The 24,597-nt window shown below is 38.1% G+C and overlaps 1 protein-coding gene and 1 non-coding gene across 5 annotated transcripts in view; one reads left to right on the forward strand and one right to left on the reverse strand.

The window, feature by feature from the left end:
- ATE1 (arginyltransferase 1) overlaps nucleotides 1-24,597 on the reverse strand; it is a 158,396-nt gene that overhangs the window by 104,248 nt on the left and 29,551 nt on the right. For all 4 annotated transcript variants that reach the window (XM_065923456.1, XM_065923454.1, XM_065923455.1 and 1 more), the window contains one exon: nucleotides 8,870-8,902. In XM_065923456.1, the coding sequence (XP_065779528.1) occupies nucleotides 8,870-8,902 (33 nt within the window). The remainder of the gene's footprint in view (nucleotides 1-8,869; nucleotides 8,903-24,597) is intronic.
- On the forward strand, nucleotides 11,681-11,787 carry LOC136161992 (U6 spliceosomal RNA). Its single transcript, XR_010661845.1, has one exon. It is a non-coding gene; the product is annotated as a U6 spliceosomal RNA (small nuclear RNA).

Consider the following 24,597-nt stretch of genomic DNA (forward strand, 5'->3'; position numbering starts at 1 on the left):
GCTGTGATATTTGTATTTCTGCACTGTCTCAGTCTGCTATAATGCTCACCTAGAATAGGTAATTCTCAATTTCCTACCTCCCAAGTCCTCTCTACAAAACTCAAGTTATCACTTTATTAAAAATATAATGAAAATGTATAATTGAGACCATATTAAGGGTTAAAATAAGAGAAATAAGATCTGTGTATGGAAGGTAACAAGAATTTTTTTACAGAAAAGGAAAAAAAAAAAAAAAAACAGGTGGAACTGTTCTAAGTAAAATGTCAACTTGCTCCAGAGCATAAAAAAGCATAGTGACAGTGAAAGACCAAACCTGAAGGACTAGCAAGCTGTAGTTTGGGGAAAGTTTCTCTTATTTGCCTGGTTTAAAATACCCAAGCCTGAAATGAAGCTATAAAACATGTTAAAATGCTAGCTAAGTTCACTCACTTTTGAGGGACGTCATCATCTGAGATACCCTTTCTCAGTTTACAAGTGAAAAAGTGAGGGTCAAGGAGCTTAAGAGACTTGCCCAAGGTCACACAGCCAACTTAGGAGAATGCTAAGAAGGACCTGGAATTCCCAACTTTCAGTTCAGTGTTCTTCTCAGTGGACACAGCTTATGCGGTACACCACATTAAAACACAATCAAGATATATTAACATGCTCTGTTCAAAATAATGAATGGAGATACTTCAGCAATTTATTAAACCAAAGTATGAGTCAAGAAATATATTTCTTGATGACAGAAATCTTAGGAACTAAAAAGCTTCAAAGAAAGCAAAAAAATTCCCCTAATATTTACAATTTAAAACTAGGAACACTGTAATGACCAAAATCTGAACTCTAAACATAGGAAACTGAGAAAAGATTTACGGCAAATGTTTTTAATAAATGTGACAGAAGGAAAAGAGGAATTTATTTCTTTATTTTCACTGCAAATAGATAAAAATTAAGATGTGAATATATTGTTTACTTTGACATTTCCTTATATTTATATTTTCAACCCTCATCATCAAACAAAAAGACATTTAGGAGGCACTACCTAAATGCTCAAAAGGAAAAGTAACAGGATCCCAAACTTCTCAGTTCTACATATCAGTCGTTATTTATTGAGCACTACAACAAACACATTAGAAACAAGAGCGACTGTCCTAGTCTGAGCACTTACTTAATGTCAGTTCAATTTAAGACTCCTGCTTTTCCAATCTCTCTTACAGAAGAGAAAAACATCCTATGGTGACAACCCAAACGGGTATTTTTATTTAGAACTCAATGACTGCCAACATCAAACAAGACTGACATCCCCATGGAAACTAATCCACGCCAGGATTTACCATTCAAACATTTTCTGAAGCATTCACGCACATCTAATAGGTAATGAAAATCGTCAAGGCAGATGACCTTAACTGTGAGCACAACTGAAGATGCTCAGAGTAATGATGAATACTGCTACTTGCTAAAGGAACAAGATACCTTGAAGGAACTTAGATGCCTAAACTAACTGACATCCCATACAGAAAAATCTGCAACAAGGAAACTTAACAGCATTTTTCTATTTGATGTTTGGTTTTCCATTCTAGTGTGCTTTCTTTTATTCTCTGAATCAAGTTCTTTTTTTTTTTTCACCTGAGATCAGTTTCTGGGCAAAGACTTCCAGTGGATACAATTTCACTGAGAAATATAAAGTTTCAGCTTTCACTGATTCAACTATGACGTGACATTCAGAGACTAACTAGGAATAAGTTCATTTCTGAGCTCAGTCCAAGTCTGCTGAGTGCCACTGTAAGCCCGGGAACACTGTTCTGACTTCCACACGGATGTTCAAGCATCACCGCAGAGAACTGGGGGCAGGCAATGATGTCTTCAGTTCAGTCGGTCTCTGTCAGCAGCCCCACCCCAAACAGAACCGCCCAACAGTCCTCAGACCCAAATGAAAGGGAGAATGATCAGTTACAATCCGAATGATTTGGGGGATTTGGCTTCCGAATTCTAACTGTTGCCTTGGCCAACACGCCCTTACCTATTCAACCTCTGATTCTAAGTGTAGGGTTCAGCGCCTGGAAACCCCAAAACTGTTTCCCAACCCAGGTAACTAGAAAAGCAGCAGTCTTCACTCCTACTCCCACTTTTGACCCGAGGATCAAACCACTGCCCAGCATTCCATTTCTGACTAGTCAATAACAAACAGCAGATTGACAACCACTCTCTGGAGAAGGTCCAGCCCCTCTTTAGTTACCCGTCTGCCCTGGCCTCAGCAGCTGGTCCTCCCAAGTGCTGTATCAACTCACCAGTTCAAGCCTTATCTCCAAAGCGCTCCAATTCAGGCCAGCTCTCTGACTATCACGCTGGATATGTCCCCTTTATATGGTAAAACTGTTTGAACTCCCTTCTCATGATTAGCAACTCAACCTTCTGCCCACCTCGTCCTCCCCGTTACTACCTCTGCAAGCTCCCTTCACTTCTACAGGACTGCTTTTAGGTAAGAGCCAGTCCCTCTTACAAATTCTGGTTACTGGCGACATCGTGACACCTGCCACAGCCATCCCAAGATCAATGCTATTTCATATGCTGAGCGAAGAGATGGTCAGGTTCTCACTGTCCTTTATTTTCCTGGCAGCAAAATCAATGAATGTCACCGCAGACTACAAAGCCAGATCCCAACCCTCGCTACCTGCAGTTTGCAACCAGCAAACAAACATGCACACGCACACACGCTGATACACACATATGATCCCAGTGTACCAGAGTCTCAAGTAAGAAACAAAGTAGTTCCCAACTTCAAAACAACGTGTAAAGTTGTTTTTGCGAACTACCAAAAAATGTTAATGTCTAACATTACTTAATATTGGACACAACTAGTTATTATTTAAATGTTAAGGAAAACATCCATCTAGTTCAATACACAGTACTATCCTGGCAAATGTTTACACCATATAAACAGTTTACATTCCCATCCGCAATGTTTGAGGGTTCCAATTTCTCCACATCTCACCAACACTTGGTATCACCTTTTGACTACAGGCATCCCAGTGAGTTTATGTTGCTATCTCGTTGTGGTATTAATCTGCATTTCCCTAATGGATTGCGAGCATCTTTTTATGTGCTTATTAGCGATTTATATGTCTTCATGGCGAAATATATAATCAGGTCTCTTATCTATTTTTTAACTAGGTTGTTTGTCCTTATTATTGCTAAGCAATAACAGTTCTTTCTGTTACTGATTCTAATTTAATTCCACTTTGAACAGAGATTATTTCAATCCCTTTAAATTTACTGAGATTTGTATAATCTTATAGCATATAATCTGTCCTGGAGAAAACTCGCTATATATACTTGAAAAAATATGTGTTTTGTCATTGTTAGGTGTAGCATTCAACAGGTATCAACTAAGTAGAAGTATATTAATAGTTTTTTCCAAATATTCTATATTGCTTGTATTTTTCTATTTGTTTTATCAGTTACCGAGAAAGTTGTTTTAAAGTCTCCAATTATAGCAATGAATTTGACTACTCCTCTTTTCAGTTCCATTAGTTTTTGCTTCATGTATTTTGAGGTTCTGTTGTCAAGTGTATCACATTTTGGATTACCATCCTCATTTGATGAACTGACCATTTTATCATTACGAAATGTCCATTTTCCTTCTGCTAAGAGCCATTGCCCTGAAGTCTATTTTGTTAGGTATGAAGATAACCGCTCCACTTTTATTATGATTAGTATTTACATGGTATAGTTTACTCTGGTCTTTTACTTTTAACCTACTATGCTTTCATATTTAAGTTGGATTTTGCTTTTCTTCTTTTATCTAGTCTGATTTTCTGCCTTTCAATTGGAATGTTTAGATGTGCATTGCCCAACAGGATAGCCACTGGCAACATATGGCTACATAAGTTAACTAAAATTTAAAAAATTTTTAAATCAGTTCCTAAAAAGCACAGTGGCTATGTATGACCACTGGCTGCATACATATTTTCAATTGTACATATATAAAACATTTCCATAGAGCAGACTTTTGTTTAGATCATTAATATTTAGTGTAACAACTGCTATGGTTGGGTTTAAGTGGACCTGTTTGCTATTTGTTTTTTATTCAATTCATTTGTCCTTTTTTTTTCACCTGTCCTTTTCCCCACCTTTTGGGAGACTGAAAACGTGTTACCATTGCTACTATCACTATTGAATATTAACTCTCTTTGGTCTTTGTTTGTTAAGACTATTCTAGGGCAATAGTTTTTAACAGGGAGTCATTTTACTCCCTAGGAACACTTAGCAAAGTCTGGAGACATTTTATTTCAACTCCAGGGGAGGGTGCTACTGGCATCTCCAGGGTAGAGGCCACAGACAGTACTGAGCATCACACAGTGCACAGGACAGTGCTCAGAAAAGAGATTCACCCAACCCAGGATGTCAACAGTGCCGCACTGGCAGAGCTCAAATTTCTCACTCTTTTCCTTCAAATCATATTATCATCACTTCATATAACATTAAGACTCTTAAGACATGTTGTTGGTCACTAGTAGCTGTGATCTTGAACTCAACTAATCTACTTCTCCAGGTTCAATTTTCTTCATAAGGAAACTGGAAATAACTGCTGCATAGACATTCTGTGAGAATAATGTAACCCAAGAGTACCCCCATATACTACAGGTGCTAACTTCTCAAAAAATTATGATGATAACTGCTAACAAAGAAGATCTTCAGCTATCTGGAATGAAGCAACAGACATTCTTGAAGAGACTGCTAAAAGACCCACATTCCCACGTGGCCTAACTTTTCTTACAAATGCCTCTTCCGCTAGTTCTCTACCTCCAAAATGACAGCAAGACTGCACCCTACTGGACTGGCTGGCAAAGTCTGACTTAGAAGAGAATTTCAAGAATCTCTCAGCCTCTGATACATAATCCCTTTTATTTACCTACATTTAATTGAAGACATCTGTAGGTGGTGCCACACAAATGTAATTCAGGCTTAGGAAATGTCAATAAAAATGTCTGTAAGGGAGAGATGCCATGTAAACCTAGCAGGGGAAGGCACATCAGCAGCTACAGAGCCACACGAAATTAGGAATATAATGGAAATATGCTGCCTGACTTGACGAGGTGATAAAAGCTCTTTTCCCATAAAGCTTAATGAGCTCTATTAGTCTTCAGCTTACAGGAATGTAAAAGGGTCAGCCCCACAGAGGGAAGTAACTGACTCTCCACACATGGCTCCATTCAAATGACAGCAGATCACATTACTGATGTGATTACTATAACCTGACAATTTCGTTAGATTCATGTGGCAGTTAACTGTTTAGGACTTCCAACAAAGGAGCATGGTTCATTCATGGTAGTTTTGCGGACAGAATGAAATTTAAAGTCTCCTTCATTTTCAACTGCAAACCTCATGTATTTTACTGCCTCTACTGAACTATTTTTCTTTTATTTAAAATAAGGTATTTGGGGATTAACCATATTTGCAATTTTCCTTCTCCAGCTTAAGCATAAGCTTAATGGCAAAATTAAACATTAAGAGATTCTCAACATTCTTCTGCCTTGATTTTGCTTTGGCTCTCGGGTTCTGCGCTGCAGCAAAGGAACAGAATCCTAAACTCAGCACTGCTGGAGACTTGAGGGGAGCAGTCACTAACTATGCCATCAGGTGGCCCCTGGGAAATTCCAAGCTAGAAAATACCAACAGAATGCTCCCAAAAAAAAAGGTTAAAGTATTTCCCAAATGCTTCAAAAAAAAAAAAGCGCCTTGGTCATCTTCAATTTTGATTCTTTTGCCTCTTCCATGTCCATAAGCCAGTAAGAAAAAAAGATTTAGCCAAGGTAAAATACAACCCCAGATCATTAAATGGAAAAAGCAGATTAGACAGAAAAAAACAAAAACTATCACTTAACTTTGATCATGATGCTTTCCTTTCTACTTTTCACCAAAGATTGAAGCTTCTACATAAAGACTCCCCAGCATTTAACCACAATAATATGTAATTTTTATTATATTTGTTTGGTACAAGTCTAGGTATACAGTTGGTACTATTCCAAGTCCTATTTATTCTTGAGATCATCCAAAGGTGAAAAAAATAAAGATCCTGATCTTAAGTAGCTACAATCTAGCTGGGAAGAGAGACTGTTAACCAGATTGAGACATAAATATTAGCCCGTGTGTGCTCTGGCAGCCCTGATTATGCGGAAAAGCTTGCTACTCTCAGCTTTCACTGTGCCTACTTACTTATTCCTTCATTCATTCATTCAACAAATACATATTCAGTGCTTCCTATGTATTAATAGTGTGTACATCCTCAGTCGTGTCCAACTCTTTGTGACCCCATTGACTGGAGTGCCCCCAGGCTCCTCTGTCCAAGGAATTCTCCAGGCAAGAATATTGGAGTGGGTTGTCATTTCCTCCTCCAGGGCATCTTCCCAACCCAGATCAAACCTGGATCTCTTGCACTGGCAGGTGGATTCTTTACCACTGCACCATCTGAGAAGCCCATTTATCAAGAGTACTTAACTATTATATGTAAACACAAGGAAGCAAGAGAAACAAGGTCCTCTCTTACTGAGCTTACATTTAAGAGAAATCTACCAATGAGGACTATTTAAAGTATCTCTGCTATTGTTCAGTAACATCTTCAAACTGGTAGTTTGTACCAGTGAGGCAGATATCAAGCTCCAGCCTCCTCATTTACTCTCTGTGTAGGTAAATTCATCCAGCCCAAATGCCTTCTGCTCAAAACTCCTATTCCTGGCAACTCCTCTGAGCTCTTGCTTAAATCAGAGTCCAGCCTTAAGCATTATCAACATGATCTCGTCTTCTAAGCTCCTGCTGGTCCCTTTTTTCCCCCAAGACTAGACCCTGTTTTGACATTAGAAATTTCCCTGATGTACATCTCAGTCAAAAGACAACATTATACTTAAAAACTGATTCTAAGAGATTATATTAAGTACAATAATCATTTTATGACGCTTTCCCAAACTGCCTTTTAACTATGTATGTTTTCATGAACCAAATCATGGATTTTTTCTTTTTTTACAAAATCCAATTTAATTTTTCCATCTTTTCCTTTGTGATATTTCTCATTCTATGTTTAGAAAGCACTTTATCAACTAAATAGGAGACTATATAGTTTACATTGTCTTCAAGTTTCTTATGATATAGTTTTAACTTTTATTGCTTTTACACCAAAATTCATTTAAAACTCTATGTGACAGGTATTACGCTTAGCATTTATCACACACTATCTCCTTTCATTTTAATAACCCTGTGAGTACTATTATTACCTCCATGTTTTAGATGAACTTAAAGATGAAATGACTTGCTCACGGACCACCCAAGGATCTCTCATTTCAAAGCCCAGAATCTTTCCAGGCTTTGTTTCTCCCTGGTTGCTGGACGTAGAAAATGGAACCAAACCTGGACGGTACTACCCCTCTGGTCTGCTCCACTTCCCCTGGAACTCATTCAAGCTGGCCACCAGGAGGGCGGGCCACACCACGTAACAACAGTAGCTTCAATAATCAGAGAATATAATATGAAAACAGAGAAGGGAACAACTGCCTCTATGTGGAGCAGAGAGGGCCTCACAGACAATACAGCATCTATGCTCGGCCTGAAGCAGGATGTGATCTGCAGAGGTTGGGGGTGGGGAAGGGAACACAGAGTGAGGTAAACAACAGAGGGAAAAGGAAGGACAAGTGAAAGGCAGGGACAGAGTCTTATCATGTGAGGCTAAAGCACAGCCTGAGAGGAGAACACAAAATATCAGTAACACCTGAAGAGCACTTTATAACCTGCTCCCATGTCCACTGCCTCGTCATCCGCATCTTAAAAATAAGCAAGCTGAGGTTCAGGGAGGCTGCGACTGCCCCGAGTTGTGCGTCTAGTAAGTGAAGACCTGGCTGAAGCCCAGGTTTGATACTGAGTCCAGTGTCCCTCCACGTGCCCCGCTGCTTCCCCTCTCTGACTTCTTTCCCAAAATCTCACCATCTTCTCCAATTAATTCCTTTTCAACCACAGCTCACACCTGTATCTGGTTCTCTGATTAAGAGTTTTCGTTATCTCACAATTTCATCACTGCATTTTCAGTTCTAAATTGCAGAACCATCATAAGAGTTAGATGAGAAAATGAGTCGGGCACCTAGAAGCCTGCCTGGGCATAATGAAGCTCAATACAAGTAAGTCCTTTGCTTTCCCCTAATCAATCCACGGATTTTAAAAGGTTCTCTCAAACTAACTGAAACCTCCTTGGTGACAGCCTCTGCCCAGACTTCTCCAGCTCCCCTTTAACACCAGGGCAGTTTATGGAGGATAAGGTCAATGTGAGACCGTCATGGGAGGAAGGAGACAAAACAAGACACTAAAATGGATTGATCTGGGCTTCTTTGATGGCTCAGTGGTCAAGACTCTGTCTGCCAATGCAGGAGACACAGGTTCAATCCCTGATCTGGGAAGATCCCACAACTATTGAGCCTGTGCTCTAGAGCCTGGGGGTGGCATCTGCTGAGCCCACGTGCCACAGGCGCTGACACATGCGTGATCTCGAGCGTGCACTCAGCACCAAGAAAAGTCTCTGCAGTGAGAAGCCCGAGCACCGCAATTAAAGAAAGCCCGCACAGCACTGAGGACCCCGCACAGCCAAAAATAAACATGTAAATAAAATAAAAAACAAGTAAGTAAAATGGACTGATTTCATTCTACCTGATAAAATGAGGGCAATGATCTATTGTGAAGGTGAATAGCTCTGTAACTACTGGAAGTCTTATAAAACAAAGTGTGGATTCATCTCATTTATGGTATTGAAGAATATACATCCTGACAAAATGATCACTCCTAAATTACCAAATAAATGCCTCACAAAAGTAACCAATAGCAATATTAAGGTCAATGAGTAACCTCTTACCTCCAAAGGTGAGCTGCAAAGGAATCTTGTGAACTGTAGAATCACATTCGAATAGAATCAGTTCCATCCAATAAAGGAGCAGCAAAAGAGAACACACAAAAAAGGAAAAATTATTGCAAAATTTTTCAAAAAGGGCACATAAAGTGAACCTAAATGTCTATATATAATGCTTCAGACACTATATAATTCATTTACAGAGTACAGAAAAGTTCAATCTAGACCATAGCATGAGTTTAAATATTTGTCAAAATCTGTATAAAAACAAATAAAACACAACAAATAAAATATTTATTTTTTAAAGCTTTATGTCACAACCCCTATGCAATAAAACAATCCCTACGTAATAAAGGAGGAATCAACAATATAAATGCCACAGGCAAAGTTAGGTAAATGCCTAACTTCAGAGAAGAAAAAGATATAACGAAAGCAAGAACAGAGAGAAATTAAAAAGTCAAGACCAAGAGAGCAGGTGGGTTAAGCGACAGTGAACTAAAGAGGAAGCTATCTCTCTAGAACCCAGGCTGTTCCGCCCTTCCTCTTTTTTCAACCTCATACACGTATTTTCTCTCTCTCTGACTTAAAATTTCACAAATTATAAATTTATGGCTTATAAATTTCATCTGAAACTAAGTGTTACATGCTGTTTCTCAGCATTTAAATAAAGAAACAAATTTTGGACCTGGGGAGGAGCCTGAAAAAACTGACTAAGCAAATTGCAGGTTAGCTCTGAGATGAGGACTGTCACGTACCTTCATACATATTCATAATGGTAATCATGTTTTCTTAGATGTTATTTACCAAATCAACACTCCAAATCCTTTGAGACTTATTGTAATAATAAAAAAGTCAAGTAATATAAACTCTGGATCTTACTAAATGCAAATAAACTACAACACAATGTGATGGCAGGCCAGTTAGCAAGCACTCTTGAACTTCCTCTCCACAACAGAGCTAGCTAGTACTCACTGGGAATATAGGTATTTTGATTCTCTTTTAGAGATACACATTGAAATATTTCTCAGTGAAATTACATGATGTCTGTGATCTCCTTCAAAAGCACGGGGGTTTGGAAGGCAAGTTATGGTGGAGAATGTACAGACAAAACAAGAAGCGACATTATATGAAACTAGTGAGGACAGGAGATGAATATATGAGGATTCATTATACAAGTCTCTCTACTTTGTGAATGTTTAAAATTTTCATAATAAAGTTTAAAAAACATACCAGACATTTACTACCTCCAAATCTAAAGCAAATAAATTCCTAAAAGATTACTAGTGTACACCACAGCCACATAATTAACTAGTAAGCATCATCTAGGCCTTAGATGATAGGGTATAATAAAATATAAGCAATATTAAGATCTTTCTCTTAGTTTAAATAATACTAATATGCAATTCAATTATGTTAACTGCTAAAAGAGAACTTTCTGAAAGTGCAAAAGTTTTTAATTTCATAGTGCTGATATGAAGCACATAATTCTAATGAAATTTAAATTGCAACCTTTATAGTCTTGGATTCTTTTTACATTAGCCCAGCATAAAATAATCTCCAGCCTTCCTCCCAAGAGTAAAAAGTGATAGCTGAAAGACTACCCAGTTTTCACAGTAGAGAAAAATGAGGCATGGTGCCTTTTTATATTAAAGTTGAGAAAGTTGCTATTGTAGGGTTTCCATGCTTTTCTCCAGTATGTGCATGTTAACTGTATTATACATACTAAGTTAGAATTTAGAAGTAGTTCTGGTTCAGTTGTAATTAATGAATTAATTATGATGGAAGTGTAAAATAAAATTTGTACTTTATGGGAAGACAAGAAAAATTTAAACATAAAAAGCAGTGCCATGCCCTTTGGCCTCCTCTCTCCCCACTAACACGCACTGTTTATCCGCATCATGCATCCATCATACCTCCCCCATGAGCAGAAATACCTGCTCAACCATGAAGAGTAACATCCTCCCAGCACCATCAAGACAACTGCTTCAAAGATAACATTCCTTCTTGATCCTGTAAGGGGTCACACGACCCATCACTTTGTACCTGCAGATCTGGATTGTGTATCATTTAATGCACAGGCCCCTCTGTCATAAAAGTTCTATAACTGTGTTTTGACTTCTAACAGGCAGAATAGTTCTTGGAGCTTTCTGAATGGCTTCCAGGTTATAATCCTCATTTTAGCTTGAACAAAAGGTTCTATTTCTTTCTTAGATCAACCGGACTGATTAATTTTTTTGTCTGACAGAAGTCACTTTAAATAACGAAAGAATAGCAAATACTCTCCAAGAAAACTATTGTCTTCTTGAAACTCAAATAATTTACATCTTTGTTGTGTATATATATGACATTCCTGTCAGTTTTTTTTTTTTAAACAGACCTAAAAATTATTTTCCTGTTTGATGCTGCCAAAACATGAAATATATAAATTTCTCAATCAGCAAGGCTGTATAAACAGAATAACAAATCACAAGGCACACATTCACCATCCTATTCATAGGATATGAGAAAGGATGAAAATGCTTCACCTACTTTAGTGCACCAGAAAAACCCACTGCTATTTTCCCTCCAGTTAATTACTAATGTTTAATAAATTCATTCATAATGAATGACACATAATATATTCAGAAGAAAAGAAGGTAATACTTTGAAAAACAACAGTCATAAAAAGGCAGATATAATTTGTAAAGTACATTTTGTATATACACTAAAATTGATAACAAAAATAGACACCTTTTAAACAAATAGCATGAAGTTAGATCAGTATCAAAAATGGTTCAATTTTGCTGTGAATGTAAACTTCTCTAAAAAACAGAGCCAGTGCTCGCTTCGGCAGCACATATACTAAAATTGGAACGATACAGAGAAGATTAGCATGGCCCCTGCGCAAGGATGACACGCAAATTCGTGAAGCGTTCCATACTTTTAAGACTCAGAGGAGTCGGGTGGAGAGGGAGGTGGGAGGGGGGATCGGGATGGGGAATACGTGTAACTCTATGGCTGATTCATATCAATGCATAACAAAACCCACTGGAAAAAATTTAAAAAAAAAAAAAAACAGAGCCAGTTATAATATAAGGGGAGCAGAATTTGCCACCCCAAAATGTGTCTGTTTGGAATATTATTTAAGCTGGTTATTTTTGAGATATAGCAGACTGGGGAAAACTCTGAAAACCAAGTATGAGTTGCCTCTTTGCAAGAAAATATTGATTCTACATTGGTAATGGAAATCTCCATTTGTAAGGGTGTCTCCCTTGCTATACCTGAAAGAGGAAGAAAATGTAGCCACCCTACCAAATACATAGAAATAAAAATAGCGAATTAGGTGACAGAGGAATATGTTTCAAACAAAGGAATAAGATAAAACCCTAGAAGAAGAATGAAGTGAAGTGGAGATATGCCATCTATCTGATAAAGAGGTCAAGGTAATGATCATAAAGATGCTCAAAGAACTTGGGACGGAACACATGAACAGGGTGAGAAGACAGATTTTTTAACAAAGAGAAGATGTCAAATACAAAAAAGAACCAAACAGAGATGAAGAATACAATAACTAAAATAAACAATAACACTACCAGGCATCAACAGTAGATTAAATGACAGAGAGGAAGAGATCAACAAGCTGGGAGATAAACAGTGGAAATCACTGAAGCTAAACAGAAAAAAAGAGTAAGGACTTCCCTGGTGGTCCAGAGGTTAAGAATCCGTCTGCCAATGCAGGGGACACAGGTTCACCATCCCTGCTCCAGGAAGATCCCACATGCCATGGACCAACTAAGCCCATGCACCTCAACTACTGAGTCCACATTACAGAGAGCGAGGCACAACTGCTGAGCCTGGGAAACTAGAGAAAGCCCGCACACAGCAACAAAGACCCAGTGCAGTCAAAAATTAATAAACAAATAAATTTTCAAAAAAAGAAATGAGGACAGCTTCAGAGACCTCATGCAGCATTACAGGTACTAACATTCTCATGTGCAGGGGTCCCAAAAGGAGGAGAGACAAAGGGTAGAGAACATACACATACATACTATCAACAGCTGAAAATGTCCCTAACCTGTGAGAGGAATCAGACATCTCAGTCCAGCAAGCACAGACAGCCCAAACAGGATCAACGGAGAGAAGGCCACACAAAAGACACACCATACTTAAAATGGCAAAAATCAAAGCCTCAGCAAAGGAGGCAAGGATACACATTGGGGGAAGGACAGTCTCTTCAATAAGTGGTGTTGGGAAAACTGGACAGCTACATGGAGAAGAATCAAAGTGGACTACTCTCTCACACCAAGCACAGAAATAAATTTTACATGCATTAAAGATTTAAACTTATTTATTTTTAAAAATATTTTCTTGAAGTATAGTTGATTTACACTGTTGTATTAATTTCTGCTGTACTGCAAAGTGACTCAGTCAGACACACACATAAATCCTTCTTCATACTCTTTTCCGCAATGGTTTATCACAGGATACTGAACACAGCTCTCTGTGCGACACAGAAGGACCCTGCTGTTTGTCCATTCATATATAATAGTTTGCATCTGCTAATTCCAAACTCCCAGTCTTTTCCCCCCACCCTTCTTCCTCCTTGGCAACCACAAGTCTCTTCTCCATGTAAAAATTTCAATTTAAATAAGATCTGAAACCATAAAATTCTGGAAGAAAACACAAGCAGTAACTCTTTGACATTAGTCTTAGTAATATTTTGGGGGGATGTCTCCTCAGGCAAGGGACATAAAAGCAAAAATAAACAAACAAGACTACTTCACACTAAAAAACCTTTGTGCACAGAGAAGGAAATTATCAACAAAACAAAAAAGTTATCTACTGGATAGGAGAAGATATTTGCAAATGATGTATCTGATACAGGGTTACTATCCAAAATATACAACTCAACATCAAGAAAACAAACACTGCGATTAAGAAATGGGCAGAGGAACTGACTAGACATTTTCCAAAGAAGATATACAGATGGCCAACAGGCATAGATGCTCAACATTACTTATCATCAGGGAAATGCAAATCAAAACCACAATGAGGTAGCAACCTCACACCTGTTAAAATGGTTATTACCAAAAAGACAACAAACAACAAGTACTGGCAAGAATGTGCAAAAAAGGGAACCCAGGTGCACTGTTGGTAGGAATGTAAACTGGCACAGCCACTATGGAAAACAGTATAGAGATTCCTCAAACAATTAAAAATAGATGTCCCATGTGATCAAACAATTCCATTCCTATATATTTATCCAAAGAATATGAAAGCACACAGAAGCAACCTAAATGCCCATTAACAGGCGGATATGGTGATATGGTACACACACAGACACACACACACAGACAGACACACACACAGACACACACAGACACACACAGACACACACACACACACACCACACACTGGAACTTTCTCTTTTGGCTGTGCCATACAGCATCTGGGATATCTTAATTCTCTGACCAGGGATCGAACCTACACACACACACACACACACACACACACACACACACACACACACAGAAACTTTCTTACACACAGACACACACACACACACACTGAAACTTTCTTACACACACACACACACACACACAGAAGAACTTTCTTTTTTGGCTGTGCCATACAGCATCTGGGATATCTTAATTCTCTGACCAGGCATCGAACCTGCGCCCCCTACAGTGGAAGCATGGAGTCTTAACTACTGAACCATCAGGGAAGTCCTCACACAATGGAATATAACTCAGCCATAAAAAATGGAATCTTCTGATCTCTTTCAATCTTTCCATCTAAGATTCTACAAGCCATGTGGCCTTAAACAATTACTTAATTAAAATGAAATCCTGCATTTGCAACAAATGGATAGACCTAGAGGATATTATGATAAATGAAAGAAGTCATAGAAAGAAAAATACAGTAGGATTTCACTCATATTTGGAACCTAAAAAACAAAACAAATGAATAAAGAGAAAAAGTTATAGACACAGAGAACAGGTGGTTGCCAGAAGGGAAGAGGGTGCGCGGGGAGAGAAGTAGCTGAGGGAAATTAAGAGCTACAAACTTCCAGTTGCAAATAAATGAGTCACAGGTATGAGGTGTACAGTATGTAGAATACAGTCAGTAACAGTGCAACACTTTTGTATGGTGACAGGTCATAATGAGAATTATCATGGAGATCATTCTGAAATGCATAGAAATATCAAATCACATGTTGTGTAACAGGAACTAATATAGCCTTGTAAAAGAGTTATAGTTCAAAAACAAAAACTCATAGAAAAAGAAATCAGATTTGTGGTTACCAGCGACAGCAGTAGGGGGAAGGAAAACTGGATAAAGGCAGTCAAAAAGTACAAACTTTCAGTTATAAGATAATTAAGTACTAGAATTGTATGTACAACATGACAAAATTAACACTGCTCTATGCTATATATGAAAGCTTTTAACAGTAAATCCTAAGAGTTCTCATTGCAACAAAAAAATTTTTTTGATTTAATTTTGTATCTTAATGAGATGATGGATGTTTACTAAACTTATTAAGACCATCAGTTCACGGTGTCAGTTAAATCATTACACTATACATCTTAAACTTATACAGCTCTATATGTCAATTATTTTTATTTTTCAACAAAACTGGAAAAAAAAATAAAAAGAGGAAAGGGATATATACAGATCAATACTATCGCTACGAAGTCACTCACTAACCTTGCTTCTCTTGCAGCATTCTGACTCACCACTCCTAGTACCGTAATTCTATTAATCATCGGCAGCCTATCTCGTAACACCTCTTTCCTTTCAGAGAAGCACTTAATGCTTACCAAAATTTTCTAAACAGTTTCCCAAGCACACAAAACTGCAGTTAAACCTCCTGCCACTTACAATTAGTAAAGTCTTTCTTTTTCCAAGACTTGTTATTAGCAATGTCAGTTTTAGGGGGCAGAGAGGAGTAGAAGAATAAAAAGAAGAATACACACTACTAATTTTGCCGGAATAGCCCAGGAAAACTATTAATATAATCAACTATTTATCTTTATAATGTTAAATATTCAACATATAAGTAATTTAAGCTAATATCTTCCTGAAATGCCTTTTTCTGTGTAATAAGGATCATGTTAAGTTCCTATATAAAGCAGCAGCAAACAGCATTTTTTATAAGGTAAGCCACAGTTTTTCCCCTAAACCAAAATATATCAGTGAGGTGTACCTATTTGTCAAAGTGGAATTCTAAGGCTTAAGACTGCTCCCATGAATTATCCAGAGTTTTCTTGCATTAACAAATACTTCCACGGCTCCTGTTTTTAGCCTGTCACCCCAGTACACGGTACGCTGTGCTGTGCTCAGTCACGTCTAATGCTTAAAAAGAAATCTGACTATATTAGGCTATGATCTAGTAAGATATTTCTTTAAAATTTTATAACAAGCAAGCTAAATCATACAAAATGTAAACTATTAAAGTTTTTCTATCAGGAATATGGAAGCTTTAATTAAGAGTCAATTGTAATAAGTTAAACTCTCTCCCCACGCCATTTAAGAAGTCATCAAAGGAACGAAAATTAAACCTGTACATAATAGGAAGTCAAAACTAAGGTTTGAGAACTAAGATCCTGTTTATCCTAATTGTAGTGGGGAGTAAAAAGAGCAGATTTAGGTAATTCTGCAAGTTCACCTTTACAGCTATTCCCTTTTCCCTTTGTGAGCAATGCAGCTGAAAGACATGACCGCCTATACTGCCTTTTCTGGTTAGACCTAGAACCTTGGACAGGACACAAAGCTTCAGTAAATCTTAAAAGAGGACAATGAAAGTCTTATTTACAGTCTAACATATTTACTATGTCTTCTGAGCCATTACATTTTTTTTTTTCCGACGGAAAGAACAGTGATCTAAGAATTAGTCTAGAATCTTTCTAGCTCTAGCTACTTGAGTACTTGAATTATCTGTCTTAGTTTTCTATCCACAAAACTATTTCAGCCTAATCACCTTCACTGATGGTGTCCTCTGGCATGCCAAGTTCCCAAGACACTCTAAAAAATGACTCCGTGGCCAAATAAGTTTGGGAAATGCTGCATAGTATTGCTGTCTCACCTCCCCTTCTTCATTTTACAGAAAGAACTACAAGATATACAGACAAATTACAGGTCCTAAGAATCCCTGCAAACAAAAAACTATACTGTATCCCAAAATAGCTGGAAAAACAAAAAATCCTTCAGCTTCATTTAATCTAGTGCTTTGCAAAAAAATTACATAACCAGAGTTCTGTTTGTTGGTTGGTTTTTAATTTCATGTAACATTTATTACCATTTCACAGAACCAATATTCCACAAAACTTATTCTAAGAAACACTGGTCACTGCCAGTTCTGAACCATTTTTCCCCATCTATACTTAGTAGAAATGCTTATTGAAAATATTCAGCATGGCTGTTTAGTGTCTGAAAAATTTAATATAAACTATCAATGAATCAATGGCTCTTCCCCCCACTTTACTTAAGAGTCATGGTCCCCAGCCAATAATATCTCTTCAGGGGATCCTTGTAAGATTTAGCACTTTGGAATGGTGAAGGGACTAACACTCAAGTCCACACTATGAAAAGATCTGTAATAAATGACTTTTAAAAGATTAATACCTGCCCAGAATCACAAAAGTCTATTAACACTAATACACAGAGTGAGCCATAAATGTTTTGCTCACAGTGTTGATTCCAGCTTGCTAATGCACATCCTAATTAGTGAGCTACGTCAGTGCATATCCTTTTACTACTTGCAACTCTTCCCCCAATGTCTAAGAGCAGCAGGGATTTGAGCTATAATTAAGTCATTCACTAACACCTACCTCATGTGTTCGCTCTAATAATTGAATATTTTATAAATAGTGGCTCTGTATCCATTAACACAAATAGTGTACATTTGAACTTATTTACTACCTCCAACTTTGGTGTTTGTTCCTAAAATTAAAAGGTTACGTTTGAAACATGAGTCTATAAATCTAGGGAAGAAAGTCATAATTCTATAGCTTGAAGAGGTGCACTCAAAGAGAATGGAATCTAAAAGAATTCTGTTGCTTTCCAACACTACCAGCAGTGAAACAAATCACCGCAGAGTTCACATCAAAATGCAAAGAAAAAGAGTTCTTGGTGAAGTCACCAAAAGGAACACTCACTAGAGAAAGACACAAGTGCTGGTGACATCGTGCTGAGCTGTTCACTTCTCTAACGAGAGAATCATTCTACCACAGGACCCTATCACCTGCTTGTTTATAACATTAAGTAAGTTAAGAACCAGCACAAAATATTAAACAACTCTCACAAGAAGTGTGGAAGTAAGTTGAGAAGTGTGTTTAAGAGAAAAGGTACCTTAGCATTTCTTTAAAGTCAATGTTGGGACCAAATTTTTATGTAGTAAGAGAAACTTTTAAATCTGTTGCTTTCTTAATCTATAAATTAAATGTAAAAAATGCAACAAAATGGGAAAGCTTTAAAATTGCATTCTTCTAAAATACTTGCCTAGGTATTGAATACAGGAATTTCGAGATTGGAAAAAGATAATTAGAATATACATGTACAGGCAGCCCTCCATACTCTCCCATCCACAGACTCAATCAACCACAGATGGAAAAAAAAAAAATACATACGTGTGTGTGTGTTGTGTGTGTGTGTGTGTGTGTATGTATTTTTTTTAATTTCAGAAAGGTCCAAAAAGAGCACATAATATGTAAAAATTCAATAAGCTGTACATCTAAGATTTGTGCACCTCACTATATGTAAATTTAAAAATTAACTTTAGGGTTTCCCTGGTGGTCCAATGGTTAAGAATCTGCCTTGCAATGCAGGGGACAGTGGTTTGATTTCCGGTCCAGGAAGATCCCACATGCTGCAGGGCAACTAAGCCCACGCACCACAACTACAGAGGTGTGCTCTGGAGCCCACAAGCCACAGTGACTGAATCCCACACGCCCTAGAGCTTGTGCTCCACAGTAAGAGAAGCCACCACAATGAAAAGCCTGCTCACCGCAGCTAGAGAGGAGACCCCACTCACGGCAACTAGCGAAAGCCCGCAAGCAGCAACCAAGACCCAGTGCAGCCAAATAAACAAATAAATATTTTTAAAACTATTTTTTAAAAAAGGAAATAGAAAGTATTCAAATTCTCCTGGGGAATGTTCGTAAAAGATCATTGAAATCACAGAATTTTACAGTTAAGAGGAATCTTGTCAGTTATCTAATCCGACTCCTTTAGTTTATGCCTAGATAAACTGTGGTCCAGAAATGTTACATTATTTTACAGTCAGCAACAAAACTAGAGTTAGAACCTAGATGCTTTTTCCAATCCATGATTCCCTTTGTTATACCCCTGACTAAACAGCCCTATCCATTAGAACTGGCGAAGGAAGCCAGGGATACCAAGTCTCAGCGCTGTAAAACAACACTAAAATGTGGGGCTATACAGGTGTTCAGGTAACACAAACAGGTCTACAACAAAACATAAACATTTTTATGATAATGAATATCAGTCAATGAAGAGCAAAAATGGGAGATTAGAAAAACAAAACCTTCACAAGCAACACAGACGAGGCAGGAGACGCCCTACTCCGTTTTCCAGCCTCAGCAGTGCCCCTGCTGTTCTGTGAACACGTCGGGCCTGAGATGTACCACCCAGAGATACGCACCGGTGCACGCTCTTCATCCAGGGGTCTGCCAAGGAGCCCCTCTCCTCAGAGCCTCTCCTGACATCCTCATGTAATTATCACCACCACCATTCCCCGTCTCTCACCTCTTCATTTTTCTTGTTAGCACACATTATCCTGACACTCTACAGCATACTTACTGGTTTATTCATCCTCCTCCCTATCACATTATCTCCCAAGGGAAACAGCGTTTCTCTCCTGTTCCCTGTGCTACATCCCCAGAGCCTAAAGTGACACCTGGCACATAGTAGGGACTCAGCAAATATTTGTGGCTTAACTGCCTAGATGCATTCATTCACTTGTAAATTGGATTAATCGATTCATAAACAAGTAAATGAATTTCCAACTCTTTTTGCCTATTATGTCTTTATGGCCACTGACTACTTTGCAAAACTGGGTCATCTGCCCAAGGTGATGTGCCACAGAGATGCAGTCATCGGTAACCTAAAGTTGATATCAAGTGAAGAAACACCTGTATCCTTTTCATCAGATCTCCCCAGGACCACCTATGTCCTCAATACACTCCTTTTAATTTCCTGCAGAGAAACTTCCAATATTATTTCTGACAAGCAACTACTCAATAGATTACTGAGGACAAAACTAGGTATCACTTAAATGACACTAAGCTGATAAAAGAAATCAAGTTGACCTTGAAAAATGGGTATCTTCCAAAAATCTGAATGACATGAATTAGGGATAGCAGAAAATACCACAAAAACCAGAAATAAAAATTATTAAGAAAGCACAGCCAAAATAAAATTTACTTTAAAAGCTCTCTGGCCACAGCACTAAGAAACTGAATATATTATCAGCAACTGAATTATTATCTAAAATACTTAACTATATTAACAAACACACTAATAATGGTTATAGGCACTACTTTACACACGTATCAAACCAACCAATTCCAAGCAAGATCAAATATCTCCACATCATACCAGGTACATATACTGGGTTGACCAAAAAGTTCATTTGGGTTTTTCCATAAGATGCTATGGAAGAACCTGAATGAACTTTTGGGGCAACCCATTTCCAATACTCTTTAAATATTATTGCCATTTTAACATTTTAAACATTAATGCAAACTTCTGAAAATACTGAAAACCAGTATTTTAAAATACTGGTTAGCCAAAATGTACAAAGGACCATGTCTTATTCATCTATACATCCCCAGGACCTACCACGGGGATTGGAACATGCTGGGAATCACACATTTATATGACTGGTTGAACAGAACAATCACACTCCTCCACAGCCCAGGAGAGAGAAACACAGAGCCACTCTAAGTGTGAAATTTTGAGCTATTTCTAGAATGACTGTCATGGAAAAGCCAGTGTGTATGTTACTTTACAGACAATATTTATAAACCTAGACATATTGTGGACTTTAAAAATCACATATATAATGTATATATTTTACTTTTATAATTAACTACTGACTGGAAGGAAATCAACTGCTTTTTAATCATGCAAGCAGTTAGCTAAGTTATTTGGCATATCAAATGAATTTCCACAGCAAAAACACAAACTTTCCTTGTTTAGGCCAGCCAGTCCTCAATAGGTGGCATTGTTCACTTGTCAAGTCATTACCAGAAGGTCATAAAACTAGAGGTTCCTCAGACTTAATGGAAAAAGCAGACCTGAAACACAAAAACTACAGACAAATAGCTACGGTGCTCCCAACAAGATGATCCCTTTCACGTGAGCTTCGTACGCACTAAATCGTACTTAACTTTCTCAACACTCTCCCTCAGCTTTTATTTCGTACAAAAGGACAACTGTCAAGAGCTTTGACATCATATGAATTTTCCTTTGGTTTCACATCACAGGTTTCAAGAACACATTTTCTTTCTTGTAGTTTTCCTTTTGGCAACAGAGAGTTCTCTCTCCAGCTGTTTCTGAAAACTGGTCAACTCAGCTGCCTATTCATTCAGTGAATGTCCCACTGGGTATCTACTCCATTCCTGGCCCTCTGCACCGTGCACTTCTTTTGACTCTTGCAGACAATCTTTGTAAGTCAGTGTATGAACACAAATTATACCATAGATTATGGTAGTCTAATCAAATATAGCTTATATTTCAAAAGGAGAGATCTATTCGCAAACTAAGCAAGAAGCTCCATCACCAGAGGCAAGGCACAGAAACATCCACAGTTCCCTTATTTCCAGTTCTAAGTAAAGCAATTAAGAAATATACATATGAATCGTCACCAAATGATATATTTTAGAAGTTTCAGGCAGTATAATAGGATTTTAAAGAGTAAAATTACACGTTGATCAACCAAACTGAATGGTTTTGAATATTACTACTTTTTTCCTTTGAAAGAACTAATTTAATATTAAAATTTAAAACATATGAGATCTTTTAATTCAAACAAATATAACAATTAAAATGGAAGAACAAAATGAGGAAAACTATAATTTGCAAATGCTGGCTGGATGAACCAGAAGTATCACTTGTTTGCTCTTGACCTTGATGTCTCTGATGCTTCCAAATGGTTTATCATCATCCACATCCCAGCAACTGATTTAGTTGATGATTATTTAGCCAAGCACCTTTACCTTGACTTAGTCCTCACAATGAGCCCCATGTGCTGTTCTCCCCATGCTCACAAATGAGGAACCTGAAGAGTAGAAAGCAGAGGAAGCAGAAACCTGCTCCAAGCTACACAAGTAGCAAGTGGGGAAGATGAGACTTAAGGCAAGTGTCTGATCGGAGTCCACACTGTTACCTGTGATGCTATTCAGACTACCTGTCATCAATATTCTTCTCCAAGATGTCCAGGATGGTAAACACACCAAGGCTATCTACCAGTACTGGTATCATCTTCACACTATTCAAGCCAGATCATTTATCACAGGGCACGTCTCTCCTCCTGCAGGTGGTTAATCAAGAATCAGCGTCCACTCAATGCCACACATTAAATTTGACACCAAACATCCTGCTCACAGTCTCATTCCTCAGCTTCCAGAAGACAGTATAAGTAGCTACATATTAATTATTAACTACATATTAACATTAAAGAATACCTCAACTAGAGATCAATTAGCAAACTACTCTAGAATTTCAGACATTCAAACTCCAGAAGAAAGCAATAAAGGTTACAATGAGGACTCAAAAAGGCATGTCCCAGTGCTTCTGTCCCCATGCGCAGAAGAAACCCTCCAGCTCCCTTCCCCATCTTCCCCTTGACTGCTAACTGCACTAACAATTAACTTGGTGATCCGGTTTCCAAGCCAGTAACTAAAGCATCCACTCTTCTGTTACACCTGTCCTGCCTTCCTTTACAGTCACCCGCTGCTGGCCTACTGTGTAATTTGCTCATTTAGTACAGCTCGTCTCAAATGACTACCTCTGACCACTCCCTCCCACCCGAGGATGTGAGCGCCACCAGAGCAAGGGATCACTGATCTGACTTACTCACTCATTTGCTGACCAGAGCAAATGCCTCTCAGACACCACAAGGCACACAGTATGTGCTCAATAAATATTTTTACAAACACATCAAGAAACCACAAATTAGGAAGGGCAAGAATGCCAAACTAGACAAACACCGCAAAAACCAAGCGCAAAAAGAGAAGGGAAACAGGATGAAAATAGAGTAACTTTAGGGGAAAAAGCATAGTGTGAGGGCAGGTGGTACATAGAAATGCTGTGAGGGCAGAACACGCCTGAGGATGTGAGTGCCACAAGTCGTGCTCAGTGTTCTGGGACAGAAGGCAAGGACGAACACGACAGATTTGGAAAAGACTCATTTCTTTTTTTCTTGGAAAAGACTCATTTCAAATGATCAGAACACATAAAATCTTAACAATGAAAATGTTTCAATTGTCTGGAAATTTTGCTTTATGTTGAACAGTTTATCCACTGGTGTCGGTTATTTGAGGTTCAGTATTTCGGCCCACGTTTATGCCTTAACATGGCACCACGATGGTCTAGTGCAAAAAGCACTTAAATTTGGAGACAGTACTCTGCCACTCAGCACCTGTGTCACCCTAGACAAATTAATTCTCTAAGTAAAGGGGTGAGTCCACATCCTATCCATACCCTCTATACAATCACGAAGGTCCTTCCGTGTTTTATGATGCTATGATTTTATGACCTGAGACAAGTTTTGGAAATTCTTGACCTAAAGAAAGAACTTTTAGAAAAAAATGTTCCCACTGCTGGTTTAACTCTAACCCTAGCATCTTCCTCAGAATTAACAGTATGACATGGGGATAAAACCATGGCCTCTGCTCTAATTTAAGTAAATGATTTTAAAACTTTGATAATTTAACTATTATTAATAAAAGTCGTGCAGCACACCTCGAGAGAGACTACGACACAAAACTGTCCTGACTTAGGGGCTGCTCACAGAACGCGGCTTTTTTGACTAAATTGTACAAATGTTGCCCTCTACTTCACTCAAAAAGTAGCCTGAAAAAATATCTTAAGATTTCAAAATGCTCACCCTTTGCCATCACTCAAATTCTACTGACTGTGACAGTTAGGTATTTATAAAATAGCATATACCTATCCTGTACAAAACTGTCTGGCTTCTCTGCATAACTGAAGGAAAATGTCAGTACTATACACTGAGTAATTCTCTAAACATAAAATGTTGTTGTTTTCATACACATGGAGTAAGGCTACTAAGAAGGGAAAACAAATCTGAAAGCTTCACTCTAGGTTTAGATCTGGAAAATACTTACATCTTTAACAAGCAAAGAATCATTTGCAATTATCATGTTCAATACCTCAATGCAAAGTAATTCTTATAAATGGCAGAAGAAAAGCATTATCCATACTTCTTAGGCTGCAAACACACATCCCGTAGGGACGGACCTGGATGTTAAGAGCAAACCTGTTCTGTATCTAGAGCGCCACCTGGCGGCTGGAGTGAGACAAGAGTCTGGTATTCTCAGTATGCTACTTCCTTTCCGTTCCCCGTGGGGTCAGAAGAGCCCCATGGCAACCTTTTCTTTACACGCTTACTGTCTAATCATTTATGCCCGATTCTAAGGTAACTTCCCCCAAAATAAATACCCCTCAGAAGCAGAGGCCTCCTGATGTGGGAGTCTCTCACAGCAAGT

This window comes from Muntiacus reevesi, chromosome 2 (genome assembly GCF_963930625.1).
Source record: "Muntiacus reevesi chromosome 2, mMunRee1.1, whole genome shotgun sequence".
Lineage (NCBI taxonomy): Eukaryota > Metazoa > Chordata > Mammalia > Artiodactyla > Cervidae > Muntiacus > Muntiacus reevesi.